General features: G+C 38.5%; 1 protein-coding gene across 2 annotated transcripts in view; it reads left to right on the forward strand.

The window, feature by feature from the left end:
* The window catches only part of FAM193A (family with sequence similarity 193 member A), an 80,509-nt gene that overhangs the window by 51,839 nt on the left and 10,298 nt on the right, over positions 1-18,372 (forward strand). The window contains exons 9-18 of one of the 2 annotated variants that reach the window (XM_054065286.1): positions 2,723-2,800; positions 4,393-4,505; positions 4,660-4,902; positions 6,798-6,951; positions 7,055-7,234; positions 9,680-9,931; positions 12,285-12,483; positions 13,767-14,039; positions 14,373-14,655; positions 17,547-17,733. In XM_054065286.1, coding sequence (XP_053921261.1) covers positions 2,723-2,800; positions 4,393-4,505; positions 4,660-4,902; positions 6,798-6,951; positions 7,055-7,234; positions 9,680-9,931; positions 12,285-12,483; positions 13,767-14,039; positions 14,373-14,655; positions 17,547-17,733 — 1,962 coding nt within the window. The remainder of the gene's footprint in view (positions 1-2,722; positions 2,801-4,392; positions 4,506-4,659; positions 4,903-6,797; positions 6,952-7,054; positions 7,235-9,679; positions 9,932-12,284; positions 12,484-13,766; positions 14,040-14,372; positions 14,656-17,546; positions 17,734-18,372) is intronic. The other variant, XM_054065287.1, reaches the window with a different exon arrangement.

An 18,372-nucleotide genomic window follows, 5' to 3' on the forward strand; every position in this document is an offset into this window, starting at 1 on the left:
CTTAACAGTGATCCTTCTTTACTTGCTGTGGAACTACACCCAAAATTTTAGACAGGGAATCAGCAGAGATAATTAATGTACCTCCCCTAAGGTGTGTTATGTTACTTGTTCTTGGAAAAGTGAATGGCTTTGCAAGCAGTGCGAATATACAGTCTTTTTTAAAAAATGTAGTGAGACAGCTGTGTTGTGCACCAATGTGTTAAATTAATTCACTCCTATACTATACATGTATGCTGTTATAAAATTTAGAATAAAGGTTTGTTCATATCAGCACCTGTATTTATCGCACGTTAAAATCTGAGGAAGATGTTTAGGGCATCTGGAATCCAGGAGGGTTTAAATGTATGCAGCCTGTATCTCCAAGCCCTGTTTTTCTTGCCAAATTTAGATTACACGCAACTGAAGAGATTTTAAATATATCTGGAGCATTCCTGTAAGTAATGGCTAGGTAGTCAGGTAGTTGTGTGAAAGTATTTTTATGTTTTTGTTTTTTTTTTTTTACTGCTAGCTCCCACAAAATAAAGGAATACGGGAATGGCTTTGCCCACCTTCACAAGAGCAGCATAATAGAAAAAATAGTATTGTGTGGGTATATTCATGACGGTTGAATAAATAATTGGAATGCTTGCTATTTTTGTGTGCTAAGAATTTGCTATAAGAGGAATTATTTTTATTATTTCTAGTGAAACAGGCTAGTAAAATACACTAGATTCACAGTCAGAACTTGGAATGCTCAAATGTGCTGTACACATTTGATAGAGTTTAAAAATTGGAAGCAACAAGCATTGTACGTACAAACATCAGAATTCTCCCAGGTGATCTAGTGGTATGTGTCAGTTCCGACCAAACTGCTGGTTTTGTTTTGTAATTGTATCTATTTTAGGATGGAAAAATGCTTGTTCACCTGCCTGTCTCACTTTACAATGTCTTGTCTGATAGATCTCATACTTCCTAGCTTCAAGTAAAAAGGCCGGAAGCAAGGTGGTAGTGCGCCTCTCTCCTGTATTGGGCAGCAGTGGTAGCATATTCAGTGCAGATGTGCAATTATGAAGTGTAAATTTTCCCTTCCACTGGCACTTGAATTTATCTCCCACTCCCTAGCAGAATTCTTGGGCATGAATCATGTGGTTTGTTTTGCAGCTGCTTTGCTCTGCTAAAATAAATATTCATCGGGGAAAGGAAGAGGGGAGAGAAGTGATTTCTTATGATTTATGGAATTAATAACTCGACATACTTGCAGACATGGGGTATTGGAAAGGCAGCAGATTTGGAAGTAGGAAAACTTTTAGTTTCAGCTCCTGTTCCCATGAATACTCAAGAGTACCAAGACTTAAACTGTGCTGTTTTCCGTGACAGCCTCTTGGCAGACTTGAGTAGGCAGCTCCCAGTTAATGCACTGGCTGTTTTAAACTTCATTCTTGGGCATTAAAGTCTTCTCTTACAATATATAGTAAATGTAGGTGCCTGTCTTTGATGGCAAGGATGCAGCTAGGTGGTAGGGCACCTAAACCAGTGAGTGTTGCTCGGTCTAAATATAGCTCAAGGATGCTCAGAAGCTGACTGCACAGCCAGGATGAGGAGTCTGATGTTTTTGGCTGCAGACTCTGCCGTGTTTCTAAGAAACGGTACTAGTGGTTCATTCTTTTTTTTGGTGTTAATGAAACTTCACTGGAGCAAGGGAAATCAAAATCCACAGTAGTAATTATAATCACATGCTACTGATTGTTTCAGAAGTTCATTAGGCAAAACTTTGCTACTTAATATGGTTTCATATCCCCAGCTTAGAATTCCATTTTCCCAAGTTAAGTAGTGATAATAGCAATAATATACTTAGATTAATAGTAAGACTTTAAATTTTTCATCAAGTATCAATATCTGGAGGCACGCATTTGAGGGGGAATAAAAAAGATTGCTAATGGTATAACTTACTGGACTTTGGCTCACTAACATGTCTTTGTGAAGTAATTTGTTATCTTCTATAAGGTGGTAGATTTTTTTTCCTCACTGATGAACTAGTGTTCTTAAACTGTTGTTAAGGTTTGACAGGAGAAGCTTTGTACTTGCATTTTGCTATGTTAAAATTCGTGGAAGCTTTTGTACTTTGCCAGGGTGAATTTATTTGTTAAATCAGAAAAATATAATTTGCTTACAAAAAGTTATGAGCTCTGTGGGCATTTATGGTGTGTGATTCAGGGATGAGTAATTATAAAATATATTCCTAGTCTCCGATAAATCATGGGCATGACATACATTGAGAAATAAAAGTGGTAATAGTGTTAGTCTAGGACACCACTTAATTTTTTTTGCTCTTATTTTTATCACTCTTTGGTTGGGTGGTTAGTTCCACAGATGGTACATCAGAATCTGTGCTGGAGCTTGTGTTGAAGCCTTGACAAAAGTCTTGTACCTCTAGATTTTAGTGTATTTTAGCAGATCTGAGATGCTGAGGATTTAATGCCAATTGCATTTTATTGAAATGCTATGAAAATAAATATTTACATAAGGAGTAAAAGTGCAGAAATCTGACTGAAAAATAGTATAACTGAATATAAAATCTTATATTTTAATTACTCAAATCAAATACATACTTAAGTCAATATGGAGTGTAAGTGTTTTCAAAAGGGTATAGACAAGCTAGGTTTCGTGGAACTGATAAACCAATTGACCACAGTGTAGGATTTCTGTGATTAAATCAATAAGTTTTCCTTAAATTCTGTTTTAGATGGCAATGAAAACAAAACAGCGCATGCTAAAGGAAGACTGGGAATTTTTTAAACAGAGGCGTTTTATTGAAGAGCAGGTAGGATTTTTTTTTATACCATATTAAGTTATACTAATGCTTCATGTATATTTGTAAGATGCAAGCATATGAGCATAGTATACTGTACTAGTTCTGTGTGATCTATTTTTGTAACTATGCCAGGCATGAAATTTGGTCAGCTAAAATAGAGAAAAGCAAGGTACCAGAAGAGTATGTAATAGTATGTAATCTCGGTTACTACAAGGTGAAAACATAAGCACCATAGTCTTGGGATTGAGTACCATATGTTAAGGTGCTTTATACAATAAAAAGGGAGGTTTTGATGCCTTAGAGTGGGATCCAAAAGAGCCAATACATTGAGCATGGAGCTGCCTAGATACATGTGACAGGGCATATTGTGTTTAAGGATTTTACAGATTCCCTTCTGTGTGTGTGAGCCATGGTAGGAGGGCAGGTGATCGCATCTGTTATGACTCTGGAGATGGCTCCTACACCTGTTTTGTGGGGAAAAGGCTGAGCAGAGCTGTCTGCCTGTATTTAAGCCATAACCACAGAGCGGCCAGTAGAACTTCCTACCTTATTAGAAAACTGTCTGCTGTTTAAGGCACAGTGCTATCTTCTGTAGCCTGGAAGTGTTCAAGTATGTATTGTGCTTTCCATAAGAGTACGGAGTGACTTGACTAGAGTCAAGACTGTATAGGGAAACTCTCCATTCCTGTACCACTGTGCAGAAAAAATGCTAGTCATAAGCCAGAGAGAGAGAGAGTATGACAGTACATTTTAATAAACTTAAACTTAATCTGAAATTGGCAATGTCTCAAAGCAGTCATCAGTAAGTACTTGTTCCTATAAGGAACATAAGCCTGTGTTTAACTATGTCTTTAGAACATCTGGTAAACAGGGCTCCTCGGAGGACTTGAGGAAGAATCCTCTTTTTCCTTGATCCTAATTGGGCTTAAGTCAGCTGTAAGCCCATGGCTGCCTAGGTACCGATCAAATCTGGGCATCTACAGGAGTAGAGGCTTAGATACATCCTTGTTTAACCTGAGGTTTGTAGATATCTAATGAAATTAGGTGCTTGCAGGATTAGGCCAGGTGGAGGTCATTTGGATTGTATTTTTTTCAGTAATACAGTGAAGTCCTTTTTTGGGCAGCTACTTGGTTCCTTAAATCTATCCCATTATGGTGATGGAATTAGTCCTAATTAATTTTTGCAGGCTATTTGTGAGTTTGCATTCTTTTGTCCATTTGTCAGCGGTGTCCTTTTATGCATACCATGAAACGAGACGAGACCTGCTCAAGTTCAGAGTACATCAGCAGGAATACCATGCAAGATACACATATAAATGAGTGAAGGAGGTGGACTGGGCCACTTTACTATTTCACAGTAGACACATACTTTCTTTGAAGAGTTTCAGTGCCAAATGTTTGTTGTTTGTAACTTTGAATGTCTTCCTTTTTTCACTATTTTTTCAAAACACCACCTTTATGAAATTATTCTGAATGCTTCTTTTAAATATTTTGCCCAAAGAACCCCTTTTGATTATGCGATTTGTTAATCATGATGTGCCATTGCATTGTTAAAGGAAAGACTTGCACTGCTAAAACACTGCCTTTATAATTTGCTTCAGCTTAATAACAAGAAAGCACTAGCTGGGGAGAACAACTTCACAGACACAATGAGACACATGCTGTCATCACGTTTGAGCATGCCTGACTGTCCCAACTGTAATTATAGAAGAAGGTGAGCTGATGTTTTTAATATGAAATTATAATAAATCATTAATTTCTTTTTTGAGGAAAAAGGAAATGTATTATTGGAACAAAGAATGTGGCTACTTTAAATGAATGCTACTTAAACAAGGTCATAAAAATCTGTAATCTTAATTCCCGAACAGATGTACTTGTGATGACTGCAGCCTTTCACACATTTTAACATGTGGCATCATGGATTCTCCTATAACCGATGATATCCACATCAACCAGTTACCGCTACAAATTGATTCTGCTCCGGATTATTTATCTGAGATCCGCCCACCCAGTATGTCTTCAGCAAGCTCGGGATCAGGTTCTAGCTCGCCTATCACAATTCAGCAACATCCCAGACTAATCCTTGCAGATAATGGTTCTGCACCAACTTTGTGAGTTCTTTTTCCTGTTTCAAATTTTGCAGTGAATTGAACTTAAGCAGGCAGTTTGCATTGGCTGACTCTCACTTGGTAATGCTAGCTTTGCCTCAGAAAATTATTTAGTACTGGTACTGTTTTTAGCAGACTACAACTCCAGTGTTGTATGTTGTCAAACATGAATTTCAAAAAAAGTTCCATTAAGTTCTTAAAGGTTTCTGAAGATGTTGACTTAACAGTATTGCTAGTGTGTGTAGTACTTGTTTTCCTGCTTTGAGATTACAAGCACATCAGATACTGATCTACTATAGAGCATCGTTTTAAAATGTCACACTTTCTTAGTCTGAGCAAGGGAACTGATGATCTTTCTTTTAAAAGATGGTCATTGCATATGAATCGGCTTAGTTCCGAAAAAGCCTTTATGAGGAGGCTTTTAGGATTGTTGAAGTTGTGTTAAGTCTTGCACCAGAAATTATTCTCCCTGTCAGCCTCTTTTATTCACATCACAGGGGCAGTCAGATTTGAGGCACTAGCCTACTGGTAGGCTTCTGCCCCTTCCATAATTGTAAAGACCAGCTTCTTTACGCGCTTAGGGTGCAGCTAACCAGTCTCCTCTATCATATGATATTTTAAAGGAATATTTAAGAAAACCCTGATTTCACTACTGATGGGAACAGTAATGAAATACCTGTTGTTAGAACAGTCAAGGGAACTGGCGTTTGTGTTCTTACTGTGATGTGATGGATAAGGATAGTGCAGGTGTGTGGGATATTTCTGCTGAATACCACTTCACTAAATTCAATTTCCATTGAACGTTTACCTTTGTGTCTGCTGCCACCAATGGTTTCATCTTCTGTGACAGGACTTCAGTTTGTGAATCCAGAATATTTAGCAGTACGTTTAACTGCATGTTCTTAAATGCATGGTTGGAATTTCTGTGAACTCTCATTAGTTTAGGTACTGAAATGTCCGAATTTGCTCAGTTTGTCTCTTCAGAAACTAGTTCAGTTGAATCCAAGTATTATTTACTGCAAGAAACTGATTTTTAGGGAAGTAGCACTGCTCCTTGGGGAAGGGCCATTTTATGTCTCATAATATCTGCTATGTTTTATTTCCGTGTTGCACATTTGAAATATGCCTAAATGATGCCATCTTGTAATTAAATTCTGGCACAATATCTCATGGAATGTGAAAGATAATGTTTGAGCTTTCTTAAGAGCTTTGGATTGCTGTAGAAACATGAACTAACCAATCTTTGCAACACTTCCCTGGAGCGGGTAATTAAGCATTAGTGCTCTTTTACTAGCTAGTCTGCAGGTAGAAAAAATTCTGTGAAGTATTTTATAGCAGATTCTGAAAAGCACGTAGATGTGGGGTTGTCTAGGAACTAACTGCTATTGAGAAATTTAAGAGCTACCATGATGTGTTCAGTGTTCCCTGCTTACTGTTACTGGTTTGACATTTAGTGTATGAAAAAACTTGAATTTCGTTTTGTACTTTTTTCCACTTCACACTTTCTGTGAAGGACAATCATTGATGTAAGGCTTTTTCCATGAAACTAAGAGTTCATCCATATCCTGTCATTACTAATTTGATAGATTCTTTGTCAGAAAACAGTGGTGGAAAAATATTTTACACAGAAATAGCAGAGAATCTTATTTTCAGTTCAGTCTGTTGTTCAGACATGCAGCTGCTATTTTCAGTAGGATTAAATGGCAGGTTGCGTGATTTTACTTGCTCAAAAAAAATAAGTGCAGTTAAACAACTCGGAATTCTTTGACTCCTAACTGGAACATTGATACATTGATTACCTCAACTTCATTTCATTTTGGTGTTCTACCTATTCTCAGTTCTCACAATAACTGAGGTTACCGAGCACTGTGATTTATCTAAGCCTCTTTTCCCTTCAGTGGTAGTGATGATGAAGATGTTGCACCTTTATCAGCAAAATTTGCTGATATCTACCCACTGAATAACTACGACGATGCAGAGGTTGTAGCCAACATGAATGGAATTCACAGTGAGCTAAATGGCGGAGGTGAAAACATGGCATTGAAAGATGAGGTACAGCATTTACAGTGTTGTATATCTTTTTCTGGCAGTTGGATGTGCTTGCTGGAGAAAAGTCTGTCCTTCACCCATGTATTAATGAGTTAATGTTGCCCAGTCTCCTCAGGTGAGCAGTACTAGCAGCAGTTCCTCAGAAGCAGATGATGAAGAAGCAGATGGTGAGAGCATTGGTGAACCACCAGGGACTCAAAAGGAGGAAATGACTCTAGGAAAAAGGGCATTAAGGAAAGATGAAGCGAAAATGGATAGTCCACCACCGTCTTATCCCAGTCAGCAGGTATAGTAATCAAAAAGAAACCCTTTTAGTAAACTCAGTTTTGAAATGTGGCTGCTTGAATGAGAATACATTTATATTCAATTAAATATTTAACTTTTAAATATATGAAGTTATTAGGAGGTAGGTACAGTATATAAAATATTTTTCTGCTGATTGTGTATTGTCATACCGTCCTTTAAATAAAACCTGAAATATGTTAGTTATATTGAAGGTGGCTTCAGTAAAAGGGTGAATAAAGCTTATTCCTGCCTGTATAAATGAGAAACAAACTAAAGAAGCCTTTCTGCTTGGAAGTTTGAGCTTGGTCCTTAAGCTATTTTTCTTTCAGCAAGCATGATAAGATTTTTTTTCTGTGTTGAACGGCTGACCAGTGACATGATACTTATGTGAGCCGAGACCTCTGTCAAACTAGCTTGAAACTGGTGAACGGCTTAAGTTTTCGTTGTGGAAAATCAAATAAGATTATGTAAGTCTACTTACCTTAGGGGAACAAACTAAAAAGCAGGATAAAAAACAAGATTTAACCTTTCTCTATTTTGTTTTCTTTGAGAAAAAAGAACTTTCTCAGAGTTATTTTGAGGAGCTCTTCATGACTTTTTTAGCCTGATTTTGTAGTTAGTGCTGAACATCTACCTTATAAAGCTGCATTCAAGTGATTGATTTCACTGGTACATATTATGTGCACGTGAGGTGTTTTTGAGTTATCTGTTGGGGTTGCTCATTTACTCAGAGTCTTTATTCTTCTTTGGATTCCTTTTCATGCTCAGTACCCCAACATTGGTCACAACTGGATTCTAAATCTCACTACACTGTTTGACAACTTTTTTCCATTTTTGTGTGTTAGTGGATTAGTATTGGTTTCTTGATAATACTAATTTTTTTTTGAGAGAAAGTTATTTTTTCCTTTCTATACACCTAATTAGTTGAGTCATCATATTTGGTTTATAAAATCTTTGGTTGCTAAAATATACTTTCTGTCAAACGGTGTAATGCTTTAAGTGCTAATGAAGAGTTATTTGTTTCTGAGAGGAAGGCTTATTTAAGAAGAAAACCACCTGTCAGTTCTTTTCCAGAAAGCTAAGTTAGTTAATGTTGTTTTCTGGAAAAATGTGAACTGCTGCATTGCTGAGAAGAAATGGCAGTTGGGAAGTGTTCCTGGTATTGCTTCTGGTAAAATCATCTTCCAGTCAGGTGTCAGATGACAGTGTCACGAAAAAGTACTCAGCTGAGAGGGAAATGGAGCTGCTCTTTCCTGGAGTGTTCTTCTTCCAGAGTCTTGTCTCTTGAGACAGCAGAGTCTAACAATAGCTTGAGACAAGTAAAAAGTTCTAAGAACACGTGGATTTCTCATGGTTGATGTGATTAAGAAATTTTTCATAAGAAATGTCTGCTTTACCCAGTCATAAAGTGGTTGAAGTTTGGAAGGAACATCTGCAGATAGTGTAGTCCAGCCCTCCTGCTCAAAGCAAGGCCATCTGAGAAGGTGGCTCAGCACAGTTTCAGTCAGGTTTTGAGTATCACCAAGAATGGCAGCTCCGGAACTGCTATGGGTAACATGTTCTGCTGCTCAACCACTCTCCTGAATAAATAAATGATTTAAGCTTGAGTGGAATTTTTGTATTTCAGTCTATGCCCGTTTCCTCTTGTCCTTTCATGGGATACACCTGAGAGGATTCTGACTGTCGTCTTTACTCTCCTCTGCGTTGCCTAATCAGGGAACACACACAGATGAGATCCCCTTAAGTCTTCTCTCGAGGCTGAACAGTCACAGCTCCTCTCAGCCTCTCCTTGTATGACAGATGCCCCAAGGCTTAAATCATCTTAGGGTCGTTCACTGGCCTCACTCCAAAAATGTCCAGAGACTGAAATGTCTCTCTTGCTAGAGAGCCCAGAACTGGAGACAGCACTCCAGATGTGTCTTACCAGTGCTGATCAAAGGGGAAGGATCATCTCTTAACATTCTGGCAGTGCTCTGCCTAATGCAACTCAGGACTATTTCCAACTTTATCAAATAATCAACCCGTATTGCTACTCTCTACGCATGCCGGTTTTCATTATGCTTGGAAGATTGTGGAAAATGATCATCCAGTTTGTGGGGGGTTTTTTTTATAGTGGGATAACTAATTGCTTGGTAGTGATCAAATGCTGTCAAGGTTGCTACTCCTGTCTGTTCTTGATTATCTGTATCAGTATCGTGTCAGCAATTGTGGACATTAAAAATCTGTATAGTATGAAACGCTGTCAAATTTTGGGCATTCTTTTCTTACCTAAGGTAAAGATCCTCTAATAGTGCTTTTACCTCACTGTCAGGTTTTCCTGTTGATGCCACGTGAAAGAACTCTATGGATGCTCTGAAAATAATATTAATAATAACTAAGATAAAAGGATGGGAGGAATATCTGGATTTATTGTCTGTCAAGTAGATTCAAATTTTTTTTCTTGCAGGCTGACCAAGGTCCAAATGCTTGTGAATGTCATGTTTGCAAACAAGAAGCCTCAGGTCTAACAGCCTCTGCACTTGCAACTGGACGCCTGCCTGCTGGCCACCAGTTTATGAATCCTGAAAAACCTACACATCCTGCACTTCATCTTTATCCTCACATTCATGGACATATACCATTGCATACAATTCCTCATCTGCCTCGTCCACTTATCCATCCCACCTTGTATACAGCTTCTCCCTTTACACACAATAAGGTAAGCCTGACAAAGGAGAGGGATCATCCTGATCCCAGGAACAATACTGTATAAACTAGCATGACTGAGTATCAATGAAACTGTGAAAGTTGCTGTGGTCTGTTTATAGTCATCCTTTTGGAGACAGTAGTGAGGAGTAGGGAATAGGACAGATTCAGAACTGCAAGAAGGTTCATACAGCAAGGCTTAAGGGTAGCTTTTATTTGGAAGACTGATGATTTTCTTACTGTTATTAGAATGAACATAGAGTTAAACGAGTCTTCAGTGGTAGAGACAGTAATGGGACATTCGTCAGTGTGATAGGACTAGATCTTCATTTCCTACACATTGAAGGTCAAACTTTAGTATTCCATTTTGGCAATAATATCTGGAGGTTTCTAGTTCAAAATATTTTTTTGAGACGATTGGGTCATAAGTCTTATTTTTAAGTGGTTTTTTGCTTTGAGAGAACTTGCTTTATTGCAGGTTCTGCAAAGTTCTTTTGACCCAAAATTTCTAATAAACAAGAGTAAGATGTGAAACAAGGATTGGGACTCATACTTGCTTTTCAGATGTATGAGTCAAACCCAAAAATTACTATTAACGTGGTGTTTTCTTCACAGTCTTTAAGTTGGTCAAACTGGGGATTCTGATAAAAGGGACAAAGCCTTTGTTATTAGATATATATATTGCCGTCATCTCCCTTTCATCTGGTCCAGTGATCCTGTGTTTGCAAGAAGAGTGGATTAATTTACTAAGATGACTTACTGTCCTTCTTAACATGCACTTCTGTTTTTCCTGGTTTATCGGTGTCCATTCCTTGTCTTTATTGCAGCGCACCAGTTCCTTAACTGCAGTGTGCCAGCCTGCCATTTCTCAACAGCCCACTGCTATTCTGAACCCCCTAACTGTTGTACCCCACCTTCTGCCATCCTTCCTGAGCTCTTTTTACGTGTCATATAGCAATGGACTCAAGCTCCCATCCATCATTTCAGCTCCCATCCCTGATCTCTACTGTGTTTTGTTTCAGAAAACTTTTGTGTGATGGAACATGGGCACTGCACTGTCGAGGCTGTGCCAGAAGCTCATTGGGCAGTAGCAGGGTGCTAGCTCTGAGTGGCTTTATTTTGCAGTCCAGATCTCTTAGCTCTGGCACAGCACCTGAGCCAGCTGGGCTCAGCTGTCTAGAAAGACATGTGGAAGCTGACGTGTTAGGGAGTTTTTGCCTTGGACAAGCCAGCTAAATTCAGCAAAACTGGTAGAGAATGACCTAATAAGCCTTTCTGGATCAGGCTTGGTTCATCATGGACAGTTTGTTCTGCCCTGTGAAGTGTTTCTTTGTACACATATATATGTTTTCTTTATGTGGGATATTCCAGCCCCTCCCACCTTCACATTATTCAGATAATGAAAATCCTTCTGAATAGAAAAAGGAGACTGGGTATATAAGTAGTTTGCTTGGCCATGAGTGTTTAGACTTTCATATCAAAAATGTTATTGGAGTCAGCTGAAAGTTTTGATATCTACATCTGCTTCTGTGTAGCTTTGTATTGCATCAAATCTAGCACAAGAGTAGAACAAAATCACTTTGCTTGTCTTTTTTTTAAAGGTGACAGTAATTGAAGGTAATACTTGCATTGGGCAAGGTCTCTGGAAGTTACAGTTTAGCAAGTGAACAGTTTCCTCTATAAGATAAGGGGTGAGGGAGAAAAACTTGCCTCTATAAAACTAGAAAAAGCGTGTTCCCTCTCCCCAACAGAGTTGCTTCTTAGAATAAAAGGGATGTATTCCTTGCCTGTTAAGTTTTAAGTCAGGAACCTATTAATACTTGAAAATAAAAAAAAAGCAGAAGACTATCATCAACATTATTTGAAAACAATTTTAAAATGTTTTATTTTTCTGCTGCACTTATTTTCAGTCTTAAAGTGTTTGTAATCTCTTTATCAATAATTGTCGTATGTGTTAATGATTATCATGTCACGGGAGACCGGCATTTTGGCAGCTTGGCCTTTGAAAGGTAATAATTCCTGAAAAATTCTGCAATCCTACAAATATTGTTTTTAATTAAAAGTGAGAGCCTACCAATATACCTACCTCAGTATTTTTTGACAGCCTTTTTTTTTTTATTTCTCAGCTGAACCTAAAACCAGTGTTTGTGACTTTAAAATATATAAATACATACACTCTGTATAATATATTATCTGCATTAAAAATCAACAAACTAGTACTACTTTTTATCATTCTGGGAAATATTGTTTATTATGCTTTTTATAATGCCTTTTACAATAGAAGCGCTGTGATTTGAATATTGCTGTTGGAGTGTCTGTGTAAGCAAACAGAATATTAATAAGGAAAATACTCTTTATTTTTGTAGGCATTACCGCCAGCTCCAGTTCAGAATCATGCAAACAAGCATCAAGTATTCAATGCATCTCTCCAAGATCATATTTATCCAAGCTGTTTTGGGAGTACTCCAGATTGGAATAGCTCTAAATTTATAAGTCTTTGGGGATCAGAAGTGATGAATGACAAGAACTGGAATCATGCTACGTTTCTGCCTGATACAATTCCTGGTGAGGGTTTGTTACTACTTCACACTGACTAGTTAAAAACCTTATGTTTTGAAATGGAAGAAGTGTGACACTTTTTTTTCCGGGAATGGTAGTTTTCATCAGCATGGTTTTATAAGACAGGATTCTGGCAGAGATTTCCTGCTGCTTCTACTCTAGTGGGTCTGAATATTGAAAAATATATTCTTATATATTGAAGAGAGGATGCTAAAGGCTGAAGAGTAGCACACTATTTTTCACCTGCAGTCATTGTACAGGTGTTCTTGCCTTCAGATGTTTAAGTTTGCATAGAAATAGGAAGTAAGGGGAAGCTTAAATAACTTTTCATCTTCTGCCACAAAGACCTGCTCTTTTTCTACCGGGTCATAAGAGCACTGGTAACATAATACCACATCCTGCTGCTTGTAATGCACAGAGGACTGCATTGTCATTCAAAAAGACAGAGACATAAATCAGGTAATGGATTAATTTAAGCCAGGAAGCCTTTGGAAATACTTGTGGTTAAATTGAAAGAGAGTATAAGAGAAATAAGAACATATAGTTATAGATATATCTATCTTTCCATTCATATCGTAGCAAATACTAAACCACCTTTTTTTATTTTATTTGACTTGTATGAAAAAGGAAGCTTGATTTTCTGTGTTAGCTTTTTTCAGACTGATCCACTGCTGACTTACAGCAGGCTACTACAGTGTTATTTAAAAGGAAAGGCATTAAAAACCTCCAGAAAACTTCCCCAGTAGCATAGCTTATCCATTTACAAATGTAGTTATGGGTAGCTGTTCAACAAATGGTTAGTAGCAAGCTTGTGTGGAAGATCTGTCACAAAGGTATCACTGTAGTTAGCTGCAATTACCAATAACTAACGATGGATTTTATGATGTCATATTGATGGAAGGATATGTTGTTCCTGCTTATAGTTGTTGCATGGCTAACTTGGACTCCAGATAATGAAGCTTATAGAGTTAGCATGTAAAATGGTGTCCAAATTTAATTTAGAGGTGGCTGTACCTACTTGTTAAGACACATTTAGTAGTGTTCTTAAAATAGTTACTTTAAGCTTTTTGACTTCTGCTCTGAGACTTCTTAGTGCTTTTTGTTACTGCTATATTATTTGGAGCAGAGAGAGGAGGAAAGGAAGATCACTTCACTAATCCTACCAAGGCAACACTAACAATATATCCTTGCTTGTCTGCATCTAAATTATTGAATGTTTAATTCTATGTGCCATAAAGGCAGTTCTATAATTCTGTGATTCTTAATTACTATGTGTGTTTCAATTGAAGGGACTGATATATTAGCACCAGCACTCTCAGAAATAAGACCCGAAGCACTTCCTACTACATCTAGCAACGAAGCAACTGCAGTTACTGACAGCAAAGAGAAGAAAAATGCTGCAAAGAAGAAATGTCTGTACAATTTCCAGGATGCCTTTATGGAAGCTAATAAAGTTGTCATGGCAACTTCTTCTGCCACTTCTTCTGTCTCCTGCACAGCTACTACAGTGCAGTCAAGCAGCAACCAGTTCAAAGTATCATCCAAGAGACCTTCATCAATAGGTAAGGATCTGTAATTCACATACAGCTTAGTCGCTCAAGTACCTTTAGCTAACAATAAAAGTTTATATATGTTTATTTTAGTAATATTACCTATCTTGATTTTTGTTAGTTGCTGTTCTTACTAGTCTTGAGTTGTGGTCCCTGTGCTTCTGGATTAAATAACTTTGTAAAAGACCTTGGTGTTAGAATTTGGAATTGAATAGAAAGATGTTGAAATACTAGCACAGTTTTACAGAAACTAATAATGTCTAGTGCATGATTGTTTGGGTAGTTAATCGAGACTTAATTAATTATTTGTAATTGTAAGTGGTGTCTTTTTTCCCCACAATTTAGGTGAAGTGTTCCACAGTATTAATAAAGAGGACCATAGACATTCTGCACCAGTTGCACCACGAAATAGCCCTACCAGTTTAGCATCCCTTCCTTCACTGTCTCCTGCTGCACTGTCTCCAGCCTCTACACCACATCTTCCAAATCTTGCTGCTCCTTCTTTCCCCAAAACTGCTGCAACAGCCCCTGGATTTGTGGATCCTCATTCAGGTCTCTGTCCTACTACAGTTGTACCTCCTACTTCAACCACAGACAGCTCTGTAAGTGCCCCACCAAGTGTCTGCAGGTGAGTTTGTTATTGTTATTGTTGTCATTCCTTTTTACAGTAGAAGAGTAATTAAAATACAGGTATATTTTCGTCTCTGCCCGTGGTTGTAGTGTGAAAGAACAGCTGTCTCTGTGTTCAGCAAATGAGACTGCGTTCTGATACCTGGAATGTAACATAGTGTGAGGCTTTACACGTATGATTTCAATTGCAGAATCTAGTTACTGAGTTTAGAGGCTGTAAAACAAGTGTTTGCACACTTTTAGAAATGTGGCCTGGGGTAAATAGTTCAAGCTGTATCCTTTTTTTACTTTGTCATTGGCAGTAGTGATTACTGCTGCTGACACACAAACCTGTTATAAATTGTGTCTGTTTTCTGTCGTTTGGCATCCCACGGCAAGCAGGAAAGAAAAGCTGTGAAAACTTAAGGAGTCTTGAGTCTGCAGACAGAATTGGCTCAAATTATCAAAGGGTCTTACATGGGCTTGAAACCTGCCATGTAGTGACACATTTTCCTGGCTGCACTGAAGGCCTCTTGGGGGTCAATCCCACCGTTTATGCAATCATTGTAGTGTGGAAGGATGTTCTGATTTCTAAAGGTTTTCAAATATCCTGGAGGTTGGGAGGGGTTTGGTGGAGCTACCTCCTGGTAGTGCTGTGTGTTATGGCAGACTGACAATAGTGACAACTCTATATCTGAAGAGTGCAGGCATAACAGAAAAGCAGTTGAGTCATTGCTGAGTACTCTGTGACTTGTAGGGCTGTGGCCGTGATTGTATGAATATAGTCTCCTGGTGACTGCAGTACTTGGAAGATGATGCAAGATTTAGGCTGAGTTGGATAACTATGTACCTGAAGTACTTCTAAAAATGCCCTTATTTCTGTTACTAACTGGTTTTATTGATGATATCACAAAATAAGTAAGTGTTCTTTCCTACTTGAGAAATGATTGTAATTAAGTAAAGAAACTTTCTTACCTAGTGCAGGGAGAGAATTGAATATAAGCTATTTAATGCAACAGAAATCCAACTTTTACCATCATCTCCAGGTGTCAGTATGGTAAAGTATTTTTAGTTTGTAAGGAGTAAACTGGGAGAGAACCAAGAAACAATTATTGCAGTCTGTATGAATCAGTGATGTGCTTTAATGGGGAAAAACCGTGTTATGCTCCAGCCTTTCGATCTACCTACTGAATGATGGAACTAATGAAGCCTTGATTTCTATGGAAGGTGTATCTGTTACCCCTAGCGCCTGCTATCCCGCCATGATGTTGGATGCTGTAAGGAAAACTCTCAAGAGGTGCAAAATAGGGGTGCCAAGGCCACTCGCACTGACTAGTCAGAATGATTGCACTGACTGGCAGTGTCTCTTGTTAACGTGCGACAGTCTTGCATGCCTTTTTATCTAACTACAATACTGACGTTGAACAATTGTTTATTCCTTCCTGGTCACTAATTCTTGAAAAACTTAGGGGGGCAGGGCAGGACTGGAAAGTGAGGTCAGAAAATTCACGTTTGTTTTGCAGATAAGACAGATTATGGCCTGTTCTCACCTTTCAACTAGCCTAAGAATGAAAAAATACTAGTGGGAGATTAGTGGGTTTTTTCAAAAGTACTTTTTACTTTTAAAGCAATTTTAGAAGAACTGGAGGGTAGATATGTTGGGTGCACAATTATGCAGAGCTCTGGAGAGATTAAACTGCTGTGTACCTGCTTATTGAACAGACGTGCTAGTGTTTTCCCTTGGATATAAAGGTGCAAGCAGGATAGTGGGAACCTTGTTGGGTTTTTTGTTTGTTTAAGTCAAGAGCATGAAAATTTGTCTAAAGCCAGGGGATTTTAGAAATAAGTTGAGTACTTTGCAACTGCGTAGCTCACCTCAGGCAACAAGTGGTGAGATGGGCAGCAATTTCCAAACCATTCCATTTGAAAAAGCTAAAATCACTACTTCTGAAAATATTTTACCTGTTTAAAGCCAGGAAAAATGGTTCCAAAACTCATTCTCTAGGCTGCTCCTTCAGTGAGTCACTAAATGAGGTTTTTGTAATTCACTTTCTCACGTATCATCTTACCTTGCTGCTTGATTTTGAGCATCTCTGTTTCCAAGCTGCTGCATGAAGGCTTTAGGATGTGATGCATCACTGGTGTCCGAAATCATAGAATTACTAGGTTGGAAAAGACCGGTAGGATCATTGAGTCCAACCATTCCTGTCAACCACTAAGCCATGTCCCTGAGCACCTCATCTACCCATCTTTTAAATACTTCCAGGGATGGTGACTCAACCACCTCTCTTGGCAGCCTCTGCCAGTGCCTGATGAGCCTTTCTGTGAAAATTTTTGTTCTGATGTCCAGCTTGAACCTTCCCTGGAGGAGCTTTAGGCCATTCCCCCTTGTCCTGTCCCCTGTCACTTGGGAGAAGAGGCCAGCACCCTCCTCTCTACAACCTCCTTTCACATAGTTGTAGAGAGCAATAAAGTCTCCCCTCAGCCTCCTCTTCTCCAGGCTAAACAACCCCAGTTCCTTCAGCCCCTTCTCGTCAGCCTTGTTCTCCAGCCCCCTCGCCAGCGTCGTTGCTCTTCTCTGGACATGCTCCAGAGCCTCAACATCCTTCTTGTAGCGAGGGGCCCAGAACTGAACCCAGGATTCAAGATGCGGTCTCACCAGTGCCGAGTACGGCAGCAGAATCACCTCCCTGGACCTGCTGGTCACGTTGTTTCTGGTACAAGGCAAGATGCCATTGGCCTTCTTGGCCACCTTGGCACACTGCTGGCTCATGTTCAGTTGGCTCTCAATCAGCATCCCAGTTTGAGAGTTGTTTCTGGTAGGTGTGTGTATAACTGTATATGTTTTTTTCAAATACCTTATTTATTATAAACTAGAGCACTTATAACCTCTTTCTTGATTTTACATAGTGATCCTGATTGTGAGGGCCATCGCTGTGAGAACAGTAACACGTATGATCATCAACAGTACGATGGAGAAGAGAGCCAAGATGAAGACAGCTGTTCAGAGCATAGCTCCAGTACCTCAACATCCACAAACCAGAAGGAAGGAAAATACTGTGACTGCTGTTACTGTGAGTTCTTCGGCCATGGAGGAGTAAGTTGTTCGATTTGAATTTTTTTTATTTGCTTTTTTTGTCACTTACTCATCATTGATTGCATGTGATTTATCAGACTGCAACTCAGGGGGTGGCATTGGAACTCGCTCAAGAGATGCAGCAAAAGGAGCATGGTTAGGAAGTAATTTCTCAAATGAAGAATTGAAACAAACCTTCCCAACTGAAAGCAATTCAAGAGCAATAAAAATGATCAAAAGATTTAGGAAGTAACTGATTTAGATAATAGATACCTTGTTTGACTGAAACTGCAAACAGAGGCACTGAGCCAACTTGACAAAATTCATGCCCTCATTAATGGTAGTGTATTTAGAAATAGTGTGATGAGTTTGAGTAAAAGTACACTTAATATAGATTATCATTTAAAATGTCTGTGACAATTTATGAGCCGTTCTTCCAGCTGTAAAAATACCAACCCTCAAAATAATAACTTTAACTTCATTTTTTTAAAAAGAAACTGTTCTTACCTAGAACTTAGGCAGTGTTAGTCTAAATTATGCTTTTATCGAAGCAAAACTCAAACTCTATTTTTGCCTGTTTTCACTATTCCAAACAATTTTCTTTACCGGTAGATAGACACTGACTTGTATTTGTTTTTAAGGATGCTTTGAAGAAATTAT

The sequence above is a fragment of the Cuculus canorus genome, chromosome 4, assembly GCF_017976375.1.
Source record: "Cuculus canorus isolate bCucCan1 chromosome 4, bCucCan1.pri, whole genome shotgun sequence".
NCBI classification, from domain to species: Eukaryota; Metazoa; Chordata; class Aves; order Cuculiformes; family Cuculidae; genus Cuculus; species Cuculus canorus.